This window comes from Amblyomma maculatum, chromosome 11 (genome assembly GCF_055883805.1).
Source record: "Amblyomma maculatum isolate TAMU_Amacu chromosome 11, ASM5588380v1, whole genome shotgun sequence".
NCBI classification, from domain to species: Eukaryota; Metazoa; Arthropoda; class Arachnida; order Ixodida; family Ixodidae; genus Amblyomma; species Amblyomma maculatum.
Genome location: NC_139354.1, coordinates 59,040,432 through 59,060,505, shown reverse-complemented (window position 1 = coordinate 59,060,505; position 20,074 = coordinate 59,040,432). Strand labels below are relative to the sequence as shown.

Below are 20,074 nucleotides of genomic sequence, written 5' to 3'. Positions count from 1 at the left end.
AAAGGGAATCCTTTATTACCTTTATTTTATGACTGTATTTGGTGACAATGTTTTACTGGTTCTACTGTATTGACTGCATCTTGGTTTCTACTAGTCTGCGTTTGCCGCAAGTATGATGTTGTGTCTACTCCTATGTTGGTCCAGGTCGTAACAATAGTTTTGTAAATAAAATAAATCTAAGATCCTGTTTTGAGAAACATTCCTGGCGTAAGAAGTGTCCATGGGTCGGGCCTTGAGTTGAGCGCATTCGAAGTCGACAAGCGCTAAAACGAGGAAAGAGGCACTATAGGTGAGCAGTATGAGGCTGTAGTCAGTTTCTAGTAGGCAGTACAGACTATAACTCAAATGACAGCCAATGCGACGCAATGTTCGCTGTCTACTCGTGTAGTGTAATGTCTGAGAGTAACACCGGCGAAATTACAACTAAGCGATGGCACTATACCTTGCCCTACCTTGCCTACCTTGCCCGATGACCTTACCCTAGAAATAGAGACGGGGTCGTACATCATCTTAATTTGAATTGGTAGTGGGGTTTCTTGACAATAAATGCATATTTAGCACAAAACTGGCAGTCCAATAGTGGTACCGAAAAATCTACGAGTGACTGTTTTATGTTAGGGAAAGGACCTTATCACGACCGGACAACAGGGCGTTCAGAAAACGGTGTCCAAAATCACAGAGGAGTTCTGGCCTGGCATCCAGCGAGACCTTAAACGCTTCTTTATGTCGTGCGATGTTTACCACCGCACAATTCCAGTGAGTAGAGTTAGAACCGTGTCTCAAGCTGCATTGATATGCCTGTACTGACTAACCACCCGACTCCATTAGGTGGTACAGAACTAGTCAGTTTTATTTAACGACTCTTTTCATAAAATAGTTTTTCTAATAAATTATATGTTGCAAAGCTCAATATGTTGGTGAAATTTGTACTTTTATTTTTGACTTTCTGCAGCCAGGATATTTTCCAAGTAATTGCTCATGAACCGCAGCAACACCCATAAAGACCAGCAACACAGCGACGTCAGGTACTACAACATACAGCGACGCGGTGTAGTCTACAAGGAGTAAAACAGAGTATCGCTTTGGACACCGATTCGCTGTCGCTGACTGAGTGAAAAGCTGTTACGCATATCCTTCATATCCTTCACCGTATCGGAACACTGGACTGAGAATTCGTTACCAAAGGCAAGACATGATATGAATAATTTATTCTTTTATCTGTTGCTGTAACATTATTTGGCATCCAGTCTTATCCCTTTGCTTGTAGTGCTCTAAAAGAAGTAACAATGCCGCGGACTGTTTTGTTGTTTGTTCATACTCGATGCCAACTGGGACCAGACACTACCACGCTCATGGCAGCGAAGGATGCACCGAGATTTATTTTAAATATTTCAAGCCAAGTTCGGCTGCTTCTACATTGTTCTAGATTGTTATGTTTCTTTTCGAGGTTTATTGGGCATTTTCACCATAGTGGCTTTAAATTAAACACCGTTAAGTTCAGAGGCATTTCGCAATCAAAGACCTCCCAGCGAGCTTTTCGCTACCCCCAGTTTAGAGTCGCTCTGTTCTCTTGCGGTCGGCTGTCGGCACAATAAATTGTACATTTGGGAACCACACTACTACTCTCGTTTATTCCAGCCTGTATTCGTGCTAACGGTTTAAAGTATTGTGCCAAATTATCAACAGCAGACAAGTCTAGAATATGTTGGATGCGAAGGCTTGTAGGCCCCCTTGACATAAAGGCTGAGTTACGAATTCCAGCAAAGATATAAAGAAACAAATTTATACCACAAACAAGTTTGAACAAGCCGGCACAATACAGCTTCACAAAGGACCGGGATACAACTACGCTCGTAAAAGAGTTTTGAATTCCGTTAACACCTCGATTGAAAACAGTCATCTCACACTAGCACTATTTTTAGACTTATCAAAAGCATTTGATACTATTTATCATTAACTATTGTTGTAAAAGTTGGCAAATATGGGTTACCGGGGACGATTTCATCAAGTCTTTTAGGGGTATTTCAGAGGTAGAGCACAGTGTGTTAGAATGGATGATAAATACAGTGAATTTAAGGCGATCCAATGTGGTGTTCCTTAATGAGGTACACTGGACTCATTAGTTATCAATATGTACAGTCGTGAGCAAAAGTGGTATACAACACTCAGCCGGTGGCAGGGCCTGGGAAAACTGCCTTTCAACTTCATCTAGTGACAGCTATCTCGGATCCAGACAGTTATGGCTGTGGACCATTTTATCCTAATTCATGTGTCACTGTGACTATCCCTGTCGCTGTTGCTAGATGAAATTTTTCATGCAGTTTTCCCAAGCTCCATCACCAGCTGATTGTTGTATACCACTTTTGCTCACGACTGTACGTCTTTGAACTCGGTTGTTTTATGAAATTAACGTGAAGAATCTTTCAGTATGCAGATGACGTAGCACTAACACTATAATAACCTAATCCTCCTTTTGGGAACAAATGTTTTGCACCAGGATATATTCCAGATAATAGACTGGCTTGTCAAAAATTCAATATATTTAAACCGGCAAAAAAACAAAGCTTCTCTGTTTTAGAAATCGACAAAAGTGAATGCTCCTAAATGAGTCACGTTTTTACGTGGCTCACATTGTGATCCGTGCACATGTAATGTCATACCATTTAACCTTCGGTAAATTATCTTGGAATAATATTTGATGACCACATAACGTGGAATAACCATATGAACTATATGTAACAGGCTTAGAGCCGTTTCCGCGATGATATACAACCTGAGAGGTACAAATTTGATGCACCTAAGGCTTTACACATGCAAGGCGCTAGCTGAATCGATTAAAACCTACGGCATATCATTATGTGGAACTTGTGCTGACAAGATGGCAGCCATAAATCGCATAATTAAAAGATTTGTAAACAGTATACCTTATGGTACTCTGCTGCAGGAGGTTGGTAAGGAGTAAATATACAATAGACTAGGCGTACTGGAAATGCGGGGACTATTGTATTACACTGTGCTCACACGTCATTACTTTAGAAGGGATTTTAAAATACCAGTCAAGAAAAGTGCTGCCTTATTGTTAAGACTACATGCTTTACACATTATGGAAAAAAAGTTAAGGAGATATTACGAGCCACAAATATTCAATGAACTTCGCGAAGAGCTTTGCAGTTTCAAAGCTAAAGCGTTAAAAAATGGTTCTCTTCCTTGCTGATAAATCACTGATGGCCTCTTGCATGCTGTATTCTACCTTCACTGTTTTTGGCTCTGATTTTAGAGTTGTTTTGATATGGCTCATTTTAAGCTATTATGAGAACCACTGTTAATATTTGTTTTTTTTTTCTCCAGTTGTATTCCTATCTGCTCAATAAGTATACGGAATTTTTGCAAACTATGCATGTACTAGTGTCATTGGTTTGGGGATAGCTTTTTGTACATATTCGGTGTTTCACCGTACTGCCTGAACAACCAACAAGCATACTGTGCATAGGTTGGACAGCAACACCAGTGTACTAAACGAAGATGCATAAATTTTGATTTTATTTAATTTGAAGTTGTAGTCAATGAACGAGCAATGTGAATCATTTTATTATGTCCAGAATATGACCCATCCAAACAAGATAGTCATTAGACACTTTTAGAATTTGTGGTTCTTTTTGTCGGATGACAGAAGCAGTTGCAGAGAAATTTGTGGCTTGAAATACTGGGCAAAGTATTTCTCGTCTTGTTCATTGTTAACTTACGGGAATTCCTAACGGAAAGGTATTGTTCACAACCCGCTTAAAACGTGCCATGAGGCGTGCTAAGTTTGAATACGTTGGTGCAAAATGTCTGGCACATATTTTGAACTACTATACGTCGATTCTTTACTGGAATATCTAAATATGTCTGCTTGAGCTGGCGCAATCCTTGATGTGGAAGCCATCGACGATAGTAATGTTGCCACCGTTCAGCACCATGGAAAATGGTGAGCTGGCAGTGTACGTAGACCAGGATGACAAGCTTGGGGAAGCGGGTATGCTGAAAATTGGAACAAAGAAAACAAATAGAGAATAATTAATTTGATGCAACCAATCCTTCATTCGCGGTCACTCATACACTGTCGCCAATGGCGTATCCAAGGCAGCCTTTCTGACAAACTCTACTGTACACAGACAAGTATTTTCCCTGAATGAAAGAAAAAATAAGCATTTCAACTTTATACCCAAATTACTAGAACCATCTTCTCATAAATGCTGCGCTGCTTAGTTATACACGGACAAAACATTTATGAAAAGATGTTCCAACTAGCCCAGTCCCAAGCACTTCTTACTAGAACCAAATTAATGTAACGTTTAGATAAATTACGCACAAGTTTCCAAGCACAGGTATATGTTAAGCAGCCGAGCCCTTATCTCGATCATGAAAAATGGTACAGATTTGCTTTGAGCTTGTTTCAAAACACGTCTCTGCGACTCCGTTTTGACAGTGCACCAGGTAAACTGTAAAAATACCCCGCTATTGTAACTTAGAACTTTCTTTAATATGTTTGTGACTCAGTCTCTTTCTATAACTCTATTTTTTCAGCTTTGCTACGAAGACTTAACAACAACAAGAAAATATTATATGATCTTCAAATATGAAAATTTGTCCCGTCCTCAATACCATTCATAAAGCTGTTGTTGCTTCCCCATGGCAAGTAAACCTGCATTCAGTTACTGCAGACATTATAGTTACGTTTTCCTTTTAACGCATCTAATGCTTGAACGCAGACCTTAAGGTTAGTGGAGAAGACTTCTCTCTGTTTTATTAGGTAATTGCATCGTAGGGATATATTGTGCGATCGATAATACGTTCTATTGTATTTCCAGATCAAGACCGACACAATAGAAATACTTATTTTGAGAGGTATATATCCGCAATTATTAACATCTTTATAGGCACGTTTACCTTGAGACCCACAAGAACTTCTTCAAAAGAGAGCGGTTATGCATGATCACAAATGTAGCCAAGGGATTTACAACATAAATTGCGGTATCTGTTATATTCATGCCCCAATTAAAGTTACATCAAGTGTAAGCAGCTAGGAAGATTAAAGGAAACAAAAATCACAACATTCAAGAGCAGCAAAAATTAATGAACCGGAAAAATACTGAAAACAATGGACGCTAAACTGCAAAGGGTAAAAATTACTTTTTATATAACAAAATCATTATATATAGCTTAGCTGTACATGACGTTGGCTAGAAAGGCAGAGGCAAATAAAGCAATGTATATCGCATGTGAATTAGGTTATATTTCTCACCCTGCAAACGTGCTCATCATTGTGAGTAGTTGCTCGGTTACCCGGATGTCTTCGTCACTGAAGTTAGCTCGTTCATTATCCAATAGGGTATCTCCGAACAGGAAAGGGATGTCCATGCCGTGACCGACTCCAGCCCAGGACAGTGGAGCCCTCTTGGCAGGCCAGTGATCGAACACGTACGTGTACACCGTGCCGCCATGCGAAGCATGCGCTGAGGCCGCAGTGTGCATGGGGCACACGAATAGTCGGTCACCCAAATACTGGACAAAATTTCGCCTGAATGATTCCTTGCTTGTTGTTGCAGTCGGATCATACACAAGCAGAGATGGTGGCACATCTTTAAACCACGAATCGGCAGCCTGGAAAGTGAATAACATATGAGTTATGCTGATATGGGGTCTACCAAGTGTTTCATAAGTTTGTTTATTTAATACTGAGTCACTCGTTCTTTTGGACTGAAGATTAGTCTAAAGATGATTTTTTTTCTAGTCAGTGCAAGAAGTGACGACGAAACATTTGACATCAGGTGTCTGGGCAGTAGTTTTCCACCGAATATACATTACCCAGCGCGATATGTCACCCTCGATACAACAAGCAAACGGTTGATTATGTCATTGAAATATTTGAAACTAAAAGCTCGAAACAAACATGTAGCGCGAAACAACTCCTGCTTCATCGGAATCCCGGTGTCGTCCAGGAAACGTGGAGTCTAAAAACTTTATAATGTCAAATCTGCATGACTCAGGAGGCGAAACGTAAACACTGAAAACGCTCAGACCGTCCAGCGTGGAATCAAAGTAAAACAGACATGACATGCAGTACGAGCCAAAGGCCAACAAAGCTTGTCTCAAGTGTCTTAAAAAATAATACATTGATCTTGCACAGATAACAAAGTGAGGTTAATTAGTGGTGTTACAATCCACCACTTTTATATGGCGGGGCAGTCAAGCTGCCGGCTATTATGCGCCTAACAGGCTAATGCGACTTGGGAGGTGGCGAGTTCATATTCATTTAGTGTGGTGAATGAATCTTATCCTAGTATTAAAGGCAAGGCATCAATGCTTCTTCGCAGCTCGTAAAGAATTTTGAGTATCGTCTTCCAACTTTTATTTCCTGCTTTGATCGTTGACAGAGCGTTGTGAGAATTGATTTCAACGTTACTGCGCACTTGTGGCTTGGACTATCAAACTCCTTACACTGTGTGCTCATGGCTGCTTCTGACTCTCCAGAGATTCTCTCCCCTCACGCGCAAGCTAGTCGGAATGAAGCTTCAAATCAACGAAGAAGGCTGGGCGTCTGGTACACACCTTTTGCGGGTTGCAGTCAAGAAAATGCATTTTCATAGAGAAAGCAAGCCTGATGTTCCGAGGTGACAATCCTGTCAAATTATCAATTTCTAACATGAGCTCTGGCACTATATTTTTTATTGTAATGCATTTCATGATATGCCTAGCTCTAAAGTTGCATATAATGCCCATAGCTGTACCAGCAGTATATAGTGCACTACGTTACGTGAGGGAGAGAAAAAAAAAGGCACTAAACTGCTCACTAGTTACGATTCTGTCCTTAGTAATATGAGACACGGCCTCGCATAATTAGCTCTTAGGCAATCAGCGGCTGTTGCAGACATTCGCAGAGTGCTTCATGAGGCGTAAAATGGCGGGATGAGCTCAATACGTCCTTCTCGCCTACCATTTAGTGTCTCACCATGAGCGTTACCCGAGTGCAGAAAGATTGTGTATGTGCCGTTTTTTATCGTCGGAACGCACACTAGAAGATCTTTAGCATATATTTGACCCACCTCTTAATATTAGCCGTGTCTGCAGCATTCGCACGTTCCGCCTGTCTTCTGAAAATGGGTGGCGGCAACTCGGGCAGCACGTATTGATTGTTTTTACTATTGTTTTGAAGTGCAGATAGTACAGCGTGGCATGATCGCGCCCATTGCCGCGAACTGCTTCCGCCAGCCACTGCGCGCACACCAAGAGTTCCTGAAGTAGTTTACATGCAAGCGCTTAATAGAGACCTGGCGCTGTTTGGAGTAATTAAATAGATCTGCTTATGCACACCACCTCGCCTCAGAGTGTCTATGTACAAAAAACGGCGAACATGCATGAAGTTTGTGCAGCGCAGAGTTTCGCCTGCGCAAACTACGCCCTATATTTTAAACTTAGAAAACTAACTGAAAAATACTACCGGCTAGTCCTAATCTGAGTGCTTAGTTCTTTGATTCAGCGGACAACTAAGAGGGGTACGAAAATAAACTTAGCAAATGAGTCTTTGAACTCGCCTCAAAGAAAGGAAAATTCTCTTGAGACCACGTACGTCATCCTGGAAAATCTTCTAAACTGATTACTCCGCCGCGGTGGTAGGGTGGTTAAGATACCCAGCTACTGTCCCGGAGTACCCGGGTTCGATCCCGACCACCAGCAGGTGCGCTTCGATGGAGGCGAAACGGAAGGAAGTCCCTGAGCTGTGCGATGCCAGTGCGCATAAAACTCCACAGGTGGTCGAAATTTCCGGCGTCGTCCACCATAGCGTCTCTAATAGCCTGTCACTTTGGGACGTTAAAACGTACAAACCCGACCATCTCAATTAATTCACTTAGTTCCGATCGTTAAGCGACACCACAAGAAATTGATTGAAGAGAAAAAAATACATAGTAAATCTTTTCATCTCAGCCTTGCGCAAGCTTTTCTAAGCCATATAGTAAACACGGTACATCAGCGCTAAATACTAAACATAATTGTTTTCTGATTCGGCCGAAGCTAAAATGAGATGGCGTAAGTTCGGACGCTTTTCTCAAATTTGACGCCTTAGAGCGATTTAGTACAGAGCTGTGCAATTTAGGTTTCTATGTTCCCTTCCCACAGATTCCATATCTGCTTTTGGGGCTTCCAATATCATTTTATACGCATCTGTCGATACGCGAGTTCTTAGGCAAAAATGTGTGAATTTGTTTTTGAGTCAAAACTTACTTCCCTCTCCCCTCCTGGCAACCTCGCTCAAGGAACCCATTTTCCTCTATTAACACCTTATTTCAGAGGCAGAAACTTATCCAACTACTTCTCTCGAAATATATCCGACTTGAGCTATTTTCCTTGAAGCCTCTTTACCCCTAACCCTATTGACACGTCGACATTTCTATTTAGGCATGATGCATACGCACACTGTCAGCATCGTGTAATTGTCATATAATCTGCTGCTTCTCTTATTTAAGCTTATTATTCTATTTTGGCCTAATAATATTTCTTTTTTCCACTATTATACTATATCCTCCCTCTATCGTACTAACTGTGTAAGTTCTGCCTGCTCTCTATCTCAGTCCCTGTGATAGCGCTCACGCATTTTTTGATGCGTTTGCGGTAGACTTCTTCCTGTCATGCACAACCTTCTGCGTGGCATAAAGCCTACCGCGTTCTGCACATTCAACTAAACGTGTAGGCACTAATTAAACCTTCTGTTGATGAGTTGGGAGGACGTATCCCTGTGCGTCCTTATCGGCTCCGACACCTCTCTGCTCGAAAATGCCATTTGTCGGTGAATTAGAAATTGGAAGTTGCCAGCAAAAAAGCCAAGAGCTGACTTCAGCTCCACTATTGTGGATATTTTATGGTAGAGTAAGGTCGATTTTAAATTTTTCCTATCTACAGAAGCCATAGAAGAATCAGTGCTCTGTCATGTACGCTGCCAGCTTCCACTTCGTAGGAAAATGCAAGTGTTTTTTTTTTATTTTATCGCAAAACCTGGGAGGCACTTAACGCAATTAGGTAACGTACTCCGCCGCATGAAAGTGAAGACAAGAAAGAAAGAACCCTGATCCTAACTCATACCCAGATGCAGCGTTTTTGCCAAAATGAAAAGCGGTCCGGAGACATGGTATCAAAGACGCTTTTCGCGCTGACGAAAAATGTGAGAAAAGTTGCCCTCCGTGGAAGGCAACTTTGCGGTGCAACTGAAGAAGGAAGAAAGTTCGAGAGGTAACAATCGTTACGTAACGGGTAGTTGAAAAACGAAATAGGGAAATAATTGAATAGAAGGGAGATTAATCAGACTCCAAGAATTGCTCAACTACCCATGCTGAAATGTGAGGTAGCAACGTTACAAAAAAGAATATAGAGAAAAGGAAATTTTACACAGATGCAGGTTCACTCATTAATAAAGCTGAAAATGTTTAGCTCAACCGCACAGAGACGTGGATGAGTGACATTCACATGTTTAAGAAGTCAGAGTCACACCTTCACTTATAAATCGCACGGCTATTCATTGCCAAAGGCAGCCTTGGGGGTCCTAGGTTGCTCTCCGTCGTTCCCGATATCACTGTGCACACATCTACCACACTTGAGCACTTTGAAGCAAAGCACGTACCTATCAGCTTGGTGTGCATGTGGTCATCGTTTAATTTCTTCACAAAATAATCTTTTCAATCGCAAGACTAAACGATAGTGCCGAAGTTCGTCTTTTTTTTAATTGCGACAAATAAGACCTCGAAGATCAATTTTCTAAAGCCATAGCGAACAATTTTAAGCATGTATCTACATGCCCACCATTGACTTCATTATGTTATATTCTGCCTAGTTATTGCCCCTTCTAGAGGCATTCTCATTAGAAGGACTTTATTGTATTCTGCCTATTTGACTTGAGTGGCATGGGCATAAACCCACTTCTAAGACTCGGTCGACTGTGCATGCATGGCATACAGTCGCCGTCTCAAGCACGAGATCAAAAGTTCTAGGAAGGTTGCATGTTGACCAACCTCTCGTACCTTAATGATGACGACTGAGTTGACAGCGTTTACTTTGGGATCGGCTGTATTTGCACTGTCAGCGACCAAATCAGCTATGCTACCCTAGAACCGCTCTCAACTCAAAATGACTGAAAGCGGTGTTCTGTATAGGAAGCATTTTTCAAAGGGATTGGATAGGTGCAGGCTTCTCCGGGCAGTATTACGAAGAGACTGAACACGGAAAGCAAATTTAACACTGCCCACTCCGGGGCAGTTGGATATGTTAAGTTCACAAGTACGAAGGACAAAACCCTATAGATTTGAATCGCAGCGATAATAACGAAACACTGACCGTGAAGAAACAGTGCGGTGTCATGCGCCATGAAAGGGGTAATACGTTTTCTAATGTAATGAGCTCCGAAGCCGCCATGTTACAACTATGACAGAAAAGTACAAAATTCAAGTTCAACCATTAACAGACAATGAAGCGCAAGCAGGGGCGGATCAGATGCCTCCTTAGAAGAGGAAACACAGACACATGGCGCGCGGGTATGGAGCGGCAGAGATGTACTACTCAAGCCTGAAAGTATCTGCGTGTTCTTCCATTCCATCTAGGCTTGGGCAATATACCCGTCTCCCGACGCTGCCCAAACGATGTTCACGAGGATCTTTCATGGTGACGTCCACAATTCTGATTTAGCACTCAATGCGTTCAAAGCAGTTATGAGCTAAATAGGCAAACAGCCAATTTACACCGAATACTGACCTTCTGTACTACGCTGTTTAGGGTCTCTGGGTCGACGTTGTCGAGACTGTCGGCACCAAACTCAGGATTAGTTTTGTTCCATGAGAACATTGTGAAACCCTCGTCCGACGTCACCCCGGTAAGAAAGTCAATCGTGGTATCGAAAGAGCCTGTACGTAGGGCCTCGGACGGCTCTTCAGGTAGAAAGGCATCGTGGTATGTCGGCTGGATAGGACAACCCCTTGCAGGAACCGCTTTGGACACCGCCTGCACTAGCTCATCAGCAGACCTAGAATGGGGACATGATTGAGAGCAGCCAAATTATATTCCGCACTCTGCTTTAAGCGTTCAGGTGAACATGAAACCACACGACAAATTCGCCTAAGAAATGCATACTGTCGCAGTACCAAGTCAAGCAGCATAAAGGCAAGAGGTTCAAAGGAGGCAAAGCGAGAAATAACAGCGGTGAGCTAATATTATCATTGAGTGCGGTGTTGGTCCTATATTATCCTTCATTACTCGTGCCGTTTCGCAGTCACATTTGAAACAATATTAATTTGCAAACTGTTTCGTATATAGTACATTACCTGCGATGGTAGTCGTGATGACGCTTCTGAAAACGATACCCATAAAGGTTCAGAACTTTCATCGAGAGTCATTTCACAAGTTGTTGGCAACGTTGGCACGCCGTCTGAAAGAACTAAATGAGCCAAATAAAATTTCGTGGGGTTCATTGTGCTTCACGGCATGAAATGGCTGGACGACTTCGTCCGTTATGCCTACCAAGTTCTCATGCATCGCGGTTTTCGCTCACATCGCAAGAAAAAAACTGCCATAATTAAAATCAAGTTCGCGTCCATATTTTGACATAAATGATGCTCGTGTACAGTTTAAGAGGGGCCATGCAATTTCGCTTCCCATCCGTCATTCATCTGCTGGTCAAATTGCAGGCTAGTTAGCGAGAGGGATTTCGACCGACAACATAAGTATGCACCTCGAATTTTGGGCCGTTTATTGTAAGCGTAGATGTTATCCTTGAATTAAAATACACATTGCGCTTTATTTCACCAATAATAAACCAATTGATTTCATCATACAGAAAGCTTTTCAGATCCTTCCGTCAGAGTCACCATGCGAAAAATTCAAGGAAAAAAAAAGCGGCGTTAAAAGCGCTGTCGCATCATCCTCATAGGCGAAGCTTAAACGGCCTCTTAAAGTTTCTTTCTTTCGTCCCCTTTCATTTATTGCATTTTTTACATCATTTACGAGGCATGGTAAATCATTCTAAGACCTAATATTATCTCAAACCTTCAGTAATTTGTATATTCCGGCAATGAGAACTACAAATTTATATGGTACTTTTACCGACCATCCTCATACCACTCTCAAAAACACTAAAGAGAACGACATTTTTCACGTGACGAATGTTACAACTTACAACCAAAAAAGTGTGCTACGAGAAAATATCATCAAGACAACAATTTTGCAATTACCGCAGTTTATAAAATATCACATCCAGGAAGGAATAGCAGTCGAAAGAGCGCGCGATACTCACTTGGTCCTCATACAGCCGATGACTTCATCAGGGTGGGACGCCAGCGTTTTGTTGTCCAAGTTGCAGCCTACAAAGGCGGCGACGGCATCTCCCTTGGAGAGGCTGACACGTGGGGAGTCGGTGAAGTCAGGTGCATTTATGACGCCGCTCATGGCGATGGCCCGCCAGAACAGACCTCGGCTCATGGGTGAAAACATGTGTGCGTGCACGCTCACGCCTCCAGCGCTGATTCCGGCCAGTGTGATGCGCGAAGGGTCGCCGCCGAAATTTTCAATGTTGTTCTTGACCCACCTGCCGAAGCGAACGCAACAAATTTATTTGCTTGATGCTTAGTGTTGAATCGTAATATTTTGTTTGTTTACTGCAAATTTTGGTTTTCACAAATGCTGCGCTGCTTAGTTTTACGCGAACAAAGGAAGTGGACAAACACTGAGTTCCTTTGTCCGCGTAAAACTAAGCAGCGCAGCATTTGTGAGAAGATGTTCCAACTAGCTCAATCTCGAGCACTTCTTAAATTTCGGTTAACAGCCTACAGGCCCCACATCTTTCAGTTTTCAAGCGACCAATATGCGGTTCTTTACACGGTTTTAAAAACACGATTGTGGAGTGAGTATGGTATTTTGCTCCATGTCGCACCCTTTTTCTAAGTGCGGACTATTTAAAAATTCCAGTACTTTGAGCAACGCAAAAATGAAAAGGAAGCTTTGAGTCAGGGCGGTTGAAGCAGGCTTATAACAATATAAATCTTCGCCCAATATAAATGATTATGGCAGTATAAACAGGAAGTTAAATCGGATTATTCATAGATCTACAGAGATTACGAAACAGAATTCCTTCAAACCCGCAAAATAAATAAAAGCAATGAAACACAATGGGAAACTGCGAAACGAATTGAAGAGATATAAAATCTGAAGCATAAAAGATTATGATGAAGCAATGTATTTGAGTACAGTGTAAATGCTGGGTAAAAACCATGCTCGAGCACCACCATTACGCATGATCTATGCAGGCAGGTGAATAAACAGGTTACCAGCTTTCCTGCTTATCGCAGGACAGGACAATTGGCTTTGGCTTCTGCTTAGCACGATTTCACTGCTTAACTGCGGTATGCCAATCCTCTTCAAAAAATTCAGAGAATACATTTTTGTTCTTGTTTTGTGTACTGAATTGTATTGTACTTCAACGCACACATTCTGAGTGCTGCAAGAAACAATGTGTAAATACCGTTATTAAAAGTAACCGTTATTCCAGTCTATTACCTTCGGTAAGAGGTTAGTGTACGTAAGGTAAATACCTTAACAATAACGTGTTTAACTTGCCTACCTTCTTATTTAGAATTTATTTTTAAAGGCAACTAACAACTATCAAAAATCGTTTAGACTAACGGTACAGGGGTGGAAAACGAGTTGGTGGAAAAAAGGACGAACGAAGAGTTTATGATTGGCCGCATTCTCAAAGGAAACCGAGCAAGAGCCAAATTAGAGCTTCTGTATACTATCCAACAGTTCGAAAATTATTTTCTCTTTTCATTTCTATCTTTCTCTTAGCCTTTTCTTCTAGGCTTTTCTTTCTCGCAGCCGCCAAATAAAAACACTGGCAAGTAGATTGAGGCTGTCTTAAACTCTTGTTCTGCTGTATTGAAAAAATATCACATATAATTGCTTTAAACTATTCATATCTTAGCAAATTCGACCTAGTTGATATGCACCAACTAAAATTTAGTAAACATCATCTTGAAGAACACTACATTGTTCACAGCAACATTAGGTGCTACCCAATCATACCACAGGAGAAACACCAAATATGCTCCACTTAATGCCAACATGCCAGAAGTCCCACCGGGAATATGACTGAGAGGAGTTCGTTCGGTGTTTTTAACTTAAAATCGCCACTTTTCAATGTCTCGCACAAGTCGTTTTAAAACTCTATGAAAACGTTTTGCAATTTGTATTTCTGCAATACATTTCTGACCAATTCTCGGCTGAACTTTTGCAGATATTTCATACATTTGCAATCGTGCTGAAACTACATACGTTGTTGGGACGTTGGGACCTTAGCAGCAATTTAAATTTTTTCCACGGAAAATAGAATTTATTGTAGCCTAATTTTCGAAATATTTTCAGTATTTTCTCTACTGACGCCCTCCTCCCTCCTACCAAACACTTGTCATGAAGCTGGCAGCGCACCTGAACGAAATACGAAAACAAAGTATAGTGACAGATGTGCTTACTTGAGAGCTAAGTTCTGGTCCAAGAGGCCCATGTTGCCAGGAGACTCCGAGTTGTTCGCGTAGAGAAAGCCTAGGATTCCTAGTCGGTAATTTATGGCTACCACGACAAGGCCCGTCTTGGCGGCGATCACGGAGCAGTCGTCGTAGGAGGCAGAGCCGTACGAGAACCCACCTCCGTGTATCCACACTAGAACTGGCGCCTGAAGGCTACCCTCTGGAATCACGATATGCAAGTGGAGGCAGTCCTCGCCATACTCCACGTATTCCTCCGGAAGTGGAGGAAGCAGCGGCTGTGGACAGGCAGTCAGTCGACCAGTTGCGTTCAGTGTTCCTTTCCATGGCTTGCGTGAGAAAGGGATATAAAAATTGGCATAACAAAAATTTTAATTCAACTTTTTGTTCTTTTTCCTTGATATTGAACGACTAAGTAACAAAACACTTGCTGCCTTCATTTGAGGCAGATAAAATGTTTATTAGAATTTATTACTACTTCAATACGTCGGCACATATAAGGCCATGTGCGGTAGTGAAGAATACCTGAAGTAGAAGAGCAAGAAAATAAGAACACAGTGAAAAATAGAAAATGAACAGCTCAGCGATAAAACTGGCATGAAAGCAATACAGAGGGCTCTTCGCTGTTTCGTCGTCGGGTTCTTTTTCACTGAGCCAGTTGCTCGCAAAGCTCCGATATTTTGGTGACAGTTAAACTAAAAGAAACAGTACAAAATTAAAATTTAAATGAAAGCTGGAGCTTTGAGGAGCTGGCGTAGATAAAGTTTTCGTGTTTACGCTAAAACTCACACCGGACGATAGGAGTGCACATAACACCCATGTGTCCTTGGGAAAGAAGTTGAAAGGGTCGTCAAGCTAGCGACGAAGGTAATGAACAGAATGAGCTTAATGCGAAATAAAGGACGCCGCCAGTTTATGGTGTCAGGTGGAATTCGAACAGATGACCTTTGATTTGGTAGCCACCCAAGTTATGCTAGATGCGCTTGTGTTTCTAGGAAAAAATAGCGGTCTTGCACGCAAACTGACAGCTGCTCCATGTAGTCGCGTAATTGGTGCTTTTTCGTGTACCAAAATGCATGCTGACTTTCCATATTTTCTTTTCTTTACGTTACAAATCGGCGCTACATTTAGTTCAAGCGCGAGCCCTCAGGTATGCCTACGTCCAAGTGTATAGCAACATTGTGTATTAAGTCCTCTCCGTAGGAGCCGGGTTCCACATTACAAATAGCTTGTCTTTCATTTCCGAGTGCACAAGGACCAGCTAAGATGCAGTGTAAGTCCCACTAACATTTTTGCCAATGTACTGTATTTGCCTGTGCTTATGAGGAACGCGTTTTGTCATCCCACTCGAAAAAAACTACAGAACGGTGTCAAAAATACGACAAAGTATTCTGTAGTTTTGTCGTAAACGTCAGATTTTTCTCTAGTTCTGTAGTACTTTTCCGTAGTTCTGTACTTTTTCTGCAGCATATTTCTGCTGTCTGTAGTTTGTAGCACTTTTCAGTTGTTACTACAGAACGTTCTGTTGTTACAACAGGTTTCCCATCAAAAACCACACAGAAATTCTGTCGCAAAAATAGAAACATTTATCTAGTTTTTTTCAGACTGGGATGTGCTGATTTTCAGTGTTTCGCGTACTGTTTAGAAGAACCTTGAAGGTCGTCCAGCTGACCACTCTAACCAATGTGCAGTTTATGTGTATTGCGACTTCCAACCTCTAGGGATGCTGGCCTTTCATATCCTTCAGTTCATTTACAAGCCAACAGCGTGATTCTCGAGACTTTAAAGTAAGCTGTGCATGTACCGTAAAAACGTTTATGGAATCTGTTGTGTTTTGGAAGATTTATTGAATACTGCAGTCCAAACCATGTTAGGAACCTGCTACGCGTTGTCCTTTCTGGAGAAAGCTTTAAGCAACAGTTATCGCGTTTTATCGACAAGCTGTCAGAACAACCAGTAAAGGATCATCCAAGCTTTACCTTCGCTGGAATTGGAGGCCTAAAACGCAGTTCCCCAATGGGCGGCTCCGCAAAAGGAATTCCCTGGTACTCTTCGATAGTCCTGCCCAAGACTGTAATTTTTCGACCACCGACTGGTCCAAGGTCAGTACTGCGTTCGACGTCATACGCGAAACATGACATTGCCGTTAGGAGAACGGCAATTGTTGTGGGTCTCCTCATGCTTGCAGGTTTTTCTTCTTCCTGAAAAGGAATACCAATAACTCTTCTTAGTATGCATACGTGGTCGGCAGTAGAGAAACTTTCATGAGTCAATAAATCGCCATATTTACTTCGCTTTGCAAAACGTATTCCGAATGAATATTTTTCGCCGAGCGCCTAGGAAAACTTTTTACCTCAAATTTGTCGCCGATATTGAATGTCAATTAAGTATTGATTTGTTTTGTTTGCCTTCGAAACCAACCGAGGAATTTTGCAGGGTTGTTCGGCACGCAAAGTAACGGGAAGATTGCAAAAACTAGGCAAAACATTCCTTTAGCTAGGAGTTGCCAGGCAGCACCAATTTATAACACTCGCATGTCATTTGCGAATATATTCTCTTTAAAAGCTCGATAAATGCATTTCTATATGCTAACAGTTTGTTTTGAGGTATTTAAAAGATGAACTTGGTGTGAAGGCGATAATTTGAGTAGTATATGGGAACATACTTAATATAATTTCATATCATTGTATAAGACAACGTTTTGCCATTCGATTATCTGCTATTATAATTTACTACTGTGTGATAAATATTCTAATAGTGAGGAAGCCCCATAGGAAAAAATATTTCGTCTCCAAAACTTTAATTTTTTACTCTTTTTCAAACTTTTCTGCTTTAGGTTTTTGAATCGCCGACATCCGCAAAATAGCACATGGAGAGCGCAAAAGTAAATCGCGATTAAAATCATTGTTCTTTTTCTTTGTTTTCTGTTTCAACTTCTCCCGCAGATGATCGTTTTTTGCAAACGCACAAAATGGCTTTGAGTGACATAAAAATCCTTTGCTTGTGAAATAAATGTTCGGTCGGCTGCGCACAATATTTTCATAGTATACATGACGACTAATACACAATAGATCCACCAGCATCCTTCAGCATGCTTTTTAAAAATTATTACCTGGATAAGTAAAATCTCAATCTTTTTCTGCTTAATTTGGCATTCATGGTTAGTTATTGATTGTGGACAGGGACCGCGTGCGAGTTCTCTAGCGACATCAAACGTTCTTCGCACGGTCAGTCTTGGAAGGTTTAATCTACGGATATAAATATAAATATATATATATATATATATATATATATATATATATATATATATATATATATATATATATATATATATATATATATATGAGTGACCATGAAACTTATTCGCCCTCAAAAATGCGCCTTCAAACTGCGACTTGATAAGTTGTACGCTGGAGGTGCAGCGGTGGCGTAGCGGTAGAACATCCGCCTCGCATGCAAGAGGACCGGGGTTCAAATCCCGGTGCCGCGCAATTCTCCACCGGATGAAAAAAAAAAAAAAAAAATCCGCGTGTCGATGGAATTGCATATACAGGTTTGGGGTGCGACCTGATGCCGATGAACACCTCCGGCAACGCACTCCCTCACCAGAACAGGAGTTGGCCACCCTGGTGCAGTAATTGGCCACAACCTCCTATGATAAGCTCCATAAAACCCCGGCCCTCAGTCACCAGCGGCTGCGGAACAACTGACCACGGCGGCGGTCAGACCTGTGACGCAGCAGGGGGTGCTAAGAAAGCCTGGCTCCGCTGGACAGGCCGCCATTGGAAACTGACCCTGGCAACGCTTAATGCTAGAACCCTAGCTAGTGAAGCTAGTTTAGCAGTGCTGTTAGAGGAACTAGAGGGCATGAAATGGGATGTCATAGGGCTTAGTGAGGTTAGGAGGCCGAATGAGGCATATACTGTACTGAAGGAAGGGCATGTACTGTGTTATCGAGGTTTACCAGAGAGGCGACAACTAGGAGTAGGTTTCCTTGTCAATAAGTATATAGCGGGTAATATAGACGAATTCTATAGTATTAATGAGAGGGTTGCAGGCATCGTAATTAGGCTTAATAAGCGGTATAAACTGAAGGTTGTACAGGCCTATGCACCTACATGTAGTTATGATGACCAGGCAGTTGAAAGCTTCTATGAAGATGTAGAATCGGCAATGCGAAAAGTAAAGACGCAGTATACTGTACTAATGGGCGACTTTAATGCCAAGGTAGGGAAAAAACAGGCAGGAGGCAAGGCAGTAGGTGACTATGGCATTGGTTCTAGGAATAGCAGGGGGGAGTTACTAGTTGAGTTTGCAGAGCGCAATAACTTACGAATCATGAATACCTTCTTCAGCAAACGGAAGAACCGAAAATGGACATGGAAAAGTCCTAACGGAGAGACTAAAAATGAAATCGACTTCATAATGTGTTCAACCCCCGCCATTGTGCAGGATGTAGAGGTAATCGGGAAAGTTCGATGTAGTGACCACAGGATGGTGAGGTCCCGAATTAGCCTAAATCTGAAGAAGGAACGCAATAGATTAGTAAGAAAGAAACCCATCAACGAATTAGCGGTGAGGGGGAGGGCAGAAGAGTTCAGGATCTCGCTACAGAATAGGTATTCAGCTCTAACTGAGGATGGCGACATTACCCTAGAGGCAAGGAATAATAATTTCAGAGATATCATTACTGAGTGCGCGGTAGAAGTAGGCGGTAGGATAGTTAGAGAGGATACCGGTAAGCTGTCTAAGGAGACGAAAGATTTGATTAAGAAACGGCAGAGTATGAAAGCTTCCAATCGAACAGACCAGATCGAATTGGCCGAGATATCAAAGCTAATCAATAAGCGCAAGGTGGCCGATATAAGGAAGTATAACATGGAGAAAATTGAGCATGCTGTAAAGAACGGGGGAAGCCTTAAAGCGGTAAAGAAGAAATTGGGCATAGGCAAAAACCAGATGTATGCGATAAGGGACAAGGCGGGCAACGTCATCACTAATATGGAAAAGATAGTCAAAGTAGCCGAGGAGTTCTATACAGATCTCTACAGTAGCCAAAGTAGTCAGGACCGTAATGAGATTGGCGATAGGGAAAAACAGTCAGACGTTCCACCAGTGACGAAGGACGAGGTCAAGAAAGCACTAGAAACTATGAAAAGGGGGAAATCAGCTGGAGAGGATCGGATAACTACAGATTTGCTGAAGGACGGGGGGGATATCGTGCTAGAAAAACTGGCCACCCTGTATACGCAGTGCCTGGTGTCATCGACGGTACCGGAAGCATGGAAGAATGCAAACATTATCCTCATTCACAAGAAAGGGGACTCTAAGGACCTTAAAAATTACAGACCAATCAGCTTACTGTCTGTTACGTATAAGGTATTTACTAAGGTAATCGCTAATAGAATCAGGACAACCTTAGACTGCAATCAAGCAAAGGATCAAGCAGGGTTTCGGAAACGGTACTCTACTATCGATCATATACATGCCATCAATCAGGTGATAGAAAAATGCTCGGAATA

General features: G+C 41.9%; 1 protein-coding gene across 1 annotated transcript; it reads right to left on the bottom strand.

The window, feature by feature from the left end:
• Positions 1 to 3,878: 3,878 nt before the first annotated feature.
• On the bottom strand, positions 3,879 to 16,732 carry LOC146173898 (acetylcholinesterase-like). The gene is made up of 6 exons (XM_084585293.1): positions 16,532 to 16,732; positions 14,541 to 14,881; positions 12,311 to 12,601; positions 10,777 to 11,044; positions 5,285 to 5,643; positions 3,879 to 4,020 (listed from the first exon to the last, which is right to left on the bottom strand). Exons 1-6 carry the CDS (start codon positions 16,730 to 16,732, stop codon positions 3,879 to 3,881), a joined length of 1,602 nt encoding a protein of 533 aa, XP_084441419.1.
• Between the last annotated feature and the right edge of the window lie 3,342 nt (positions 16,733 to 20,074).

Bases quoted from the DNA above. Each gene is read 5' to 3' on its own strand.
- LOC146173898 (XM_084585293.1), bottom strand. From the start codon at position 16,732: ATGAGGAGACCCACAACAATTGCCGTTCTCCTAACGGCAATGTCATGT. The intron at 14,882-16,531 runs GTAAAGCTTGGA...TTCTCACGCAAG, and splicing joins GGCCTCCAATTCCAGCGAAG to CCATGGAAAGGAACACTGAA. The intron at 4,021-5,284 runs GTGAGAAATATA...TCCAATTTTCAG, and splicing joins ATGATGAGCACGTTTGCAGG to CATACCCGCTTCCCCAAGCT.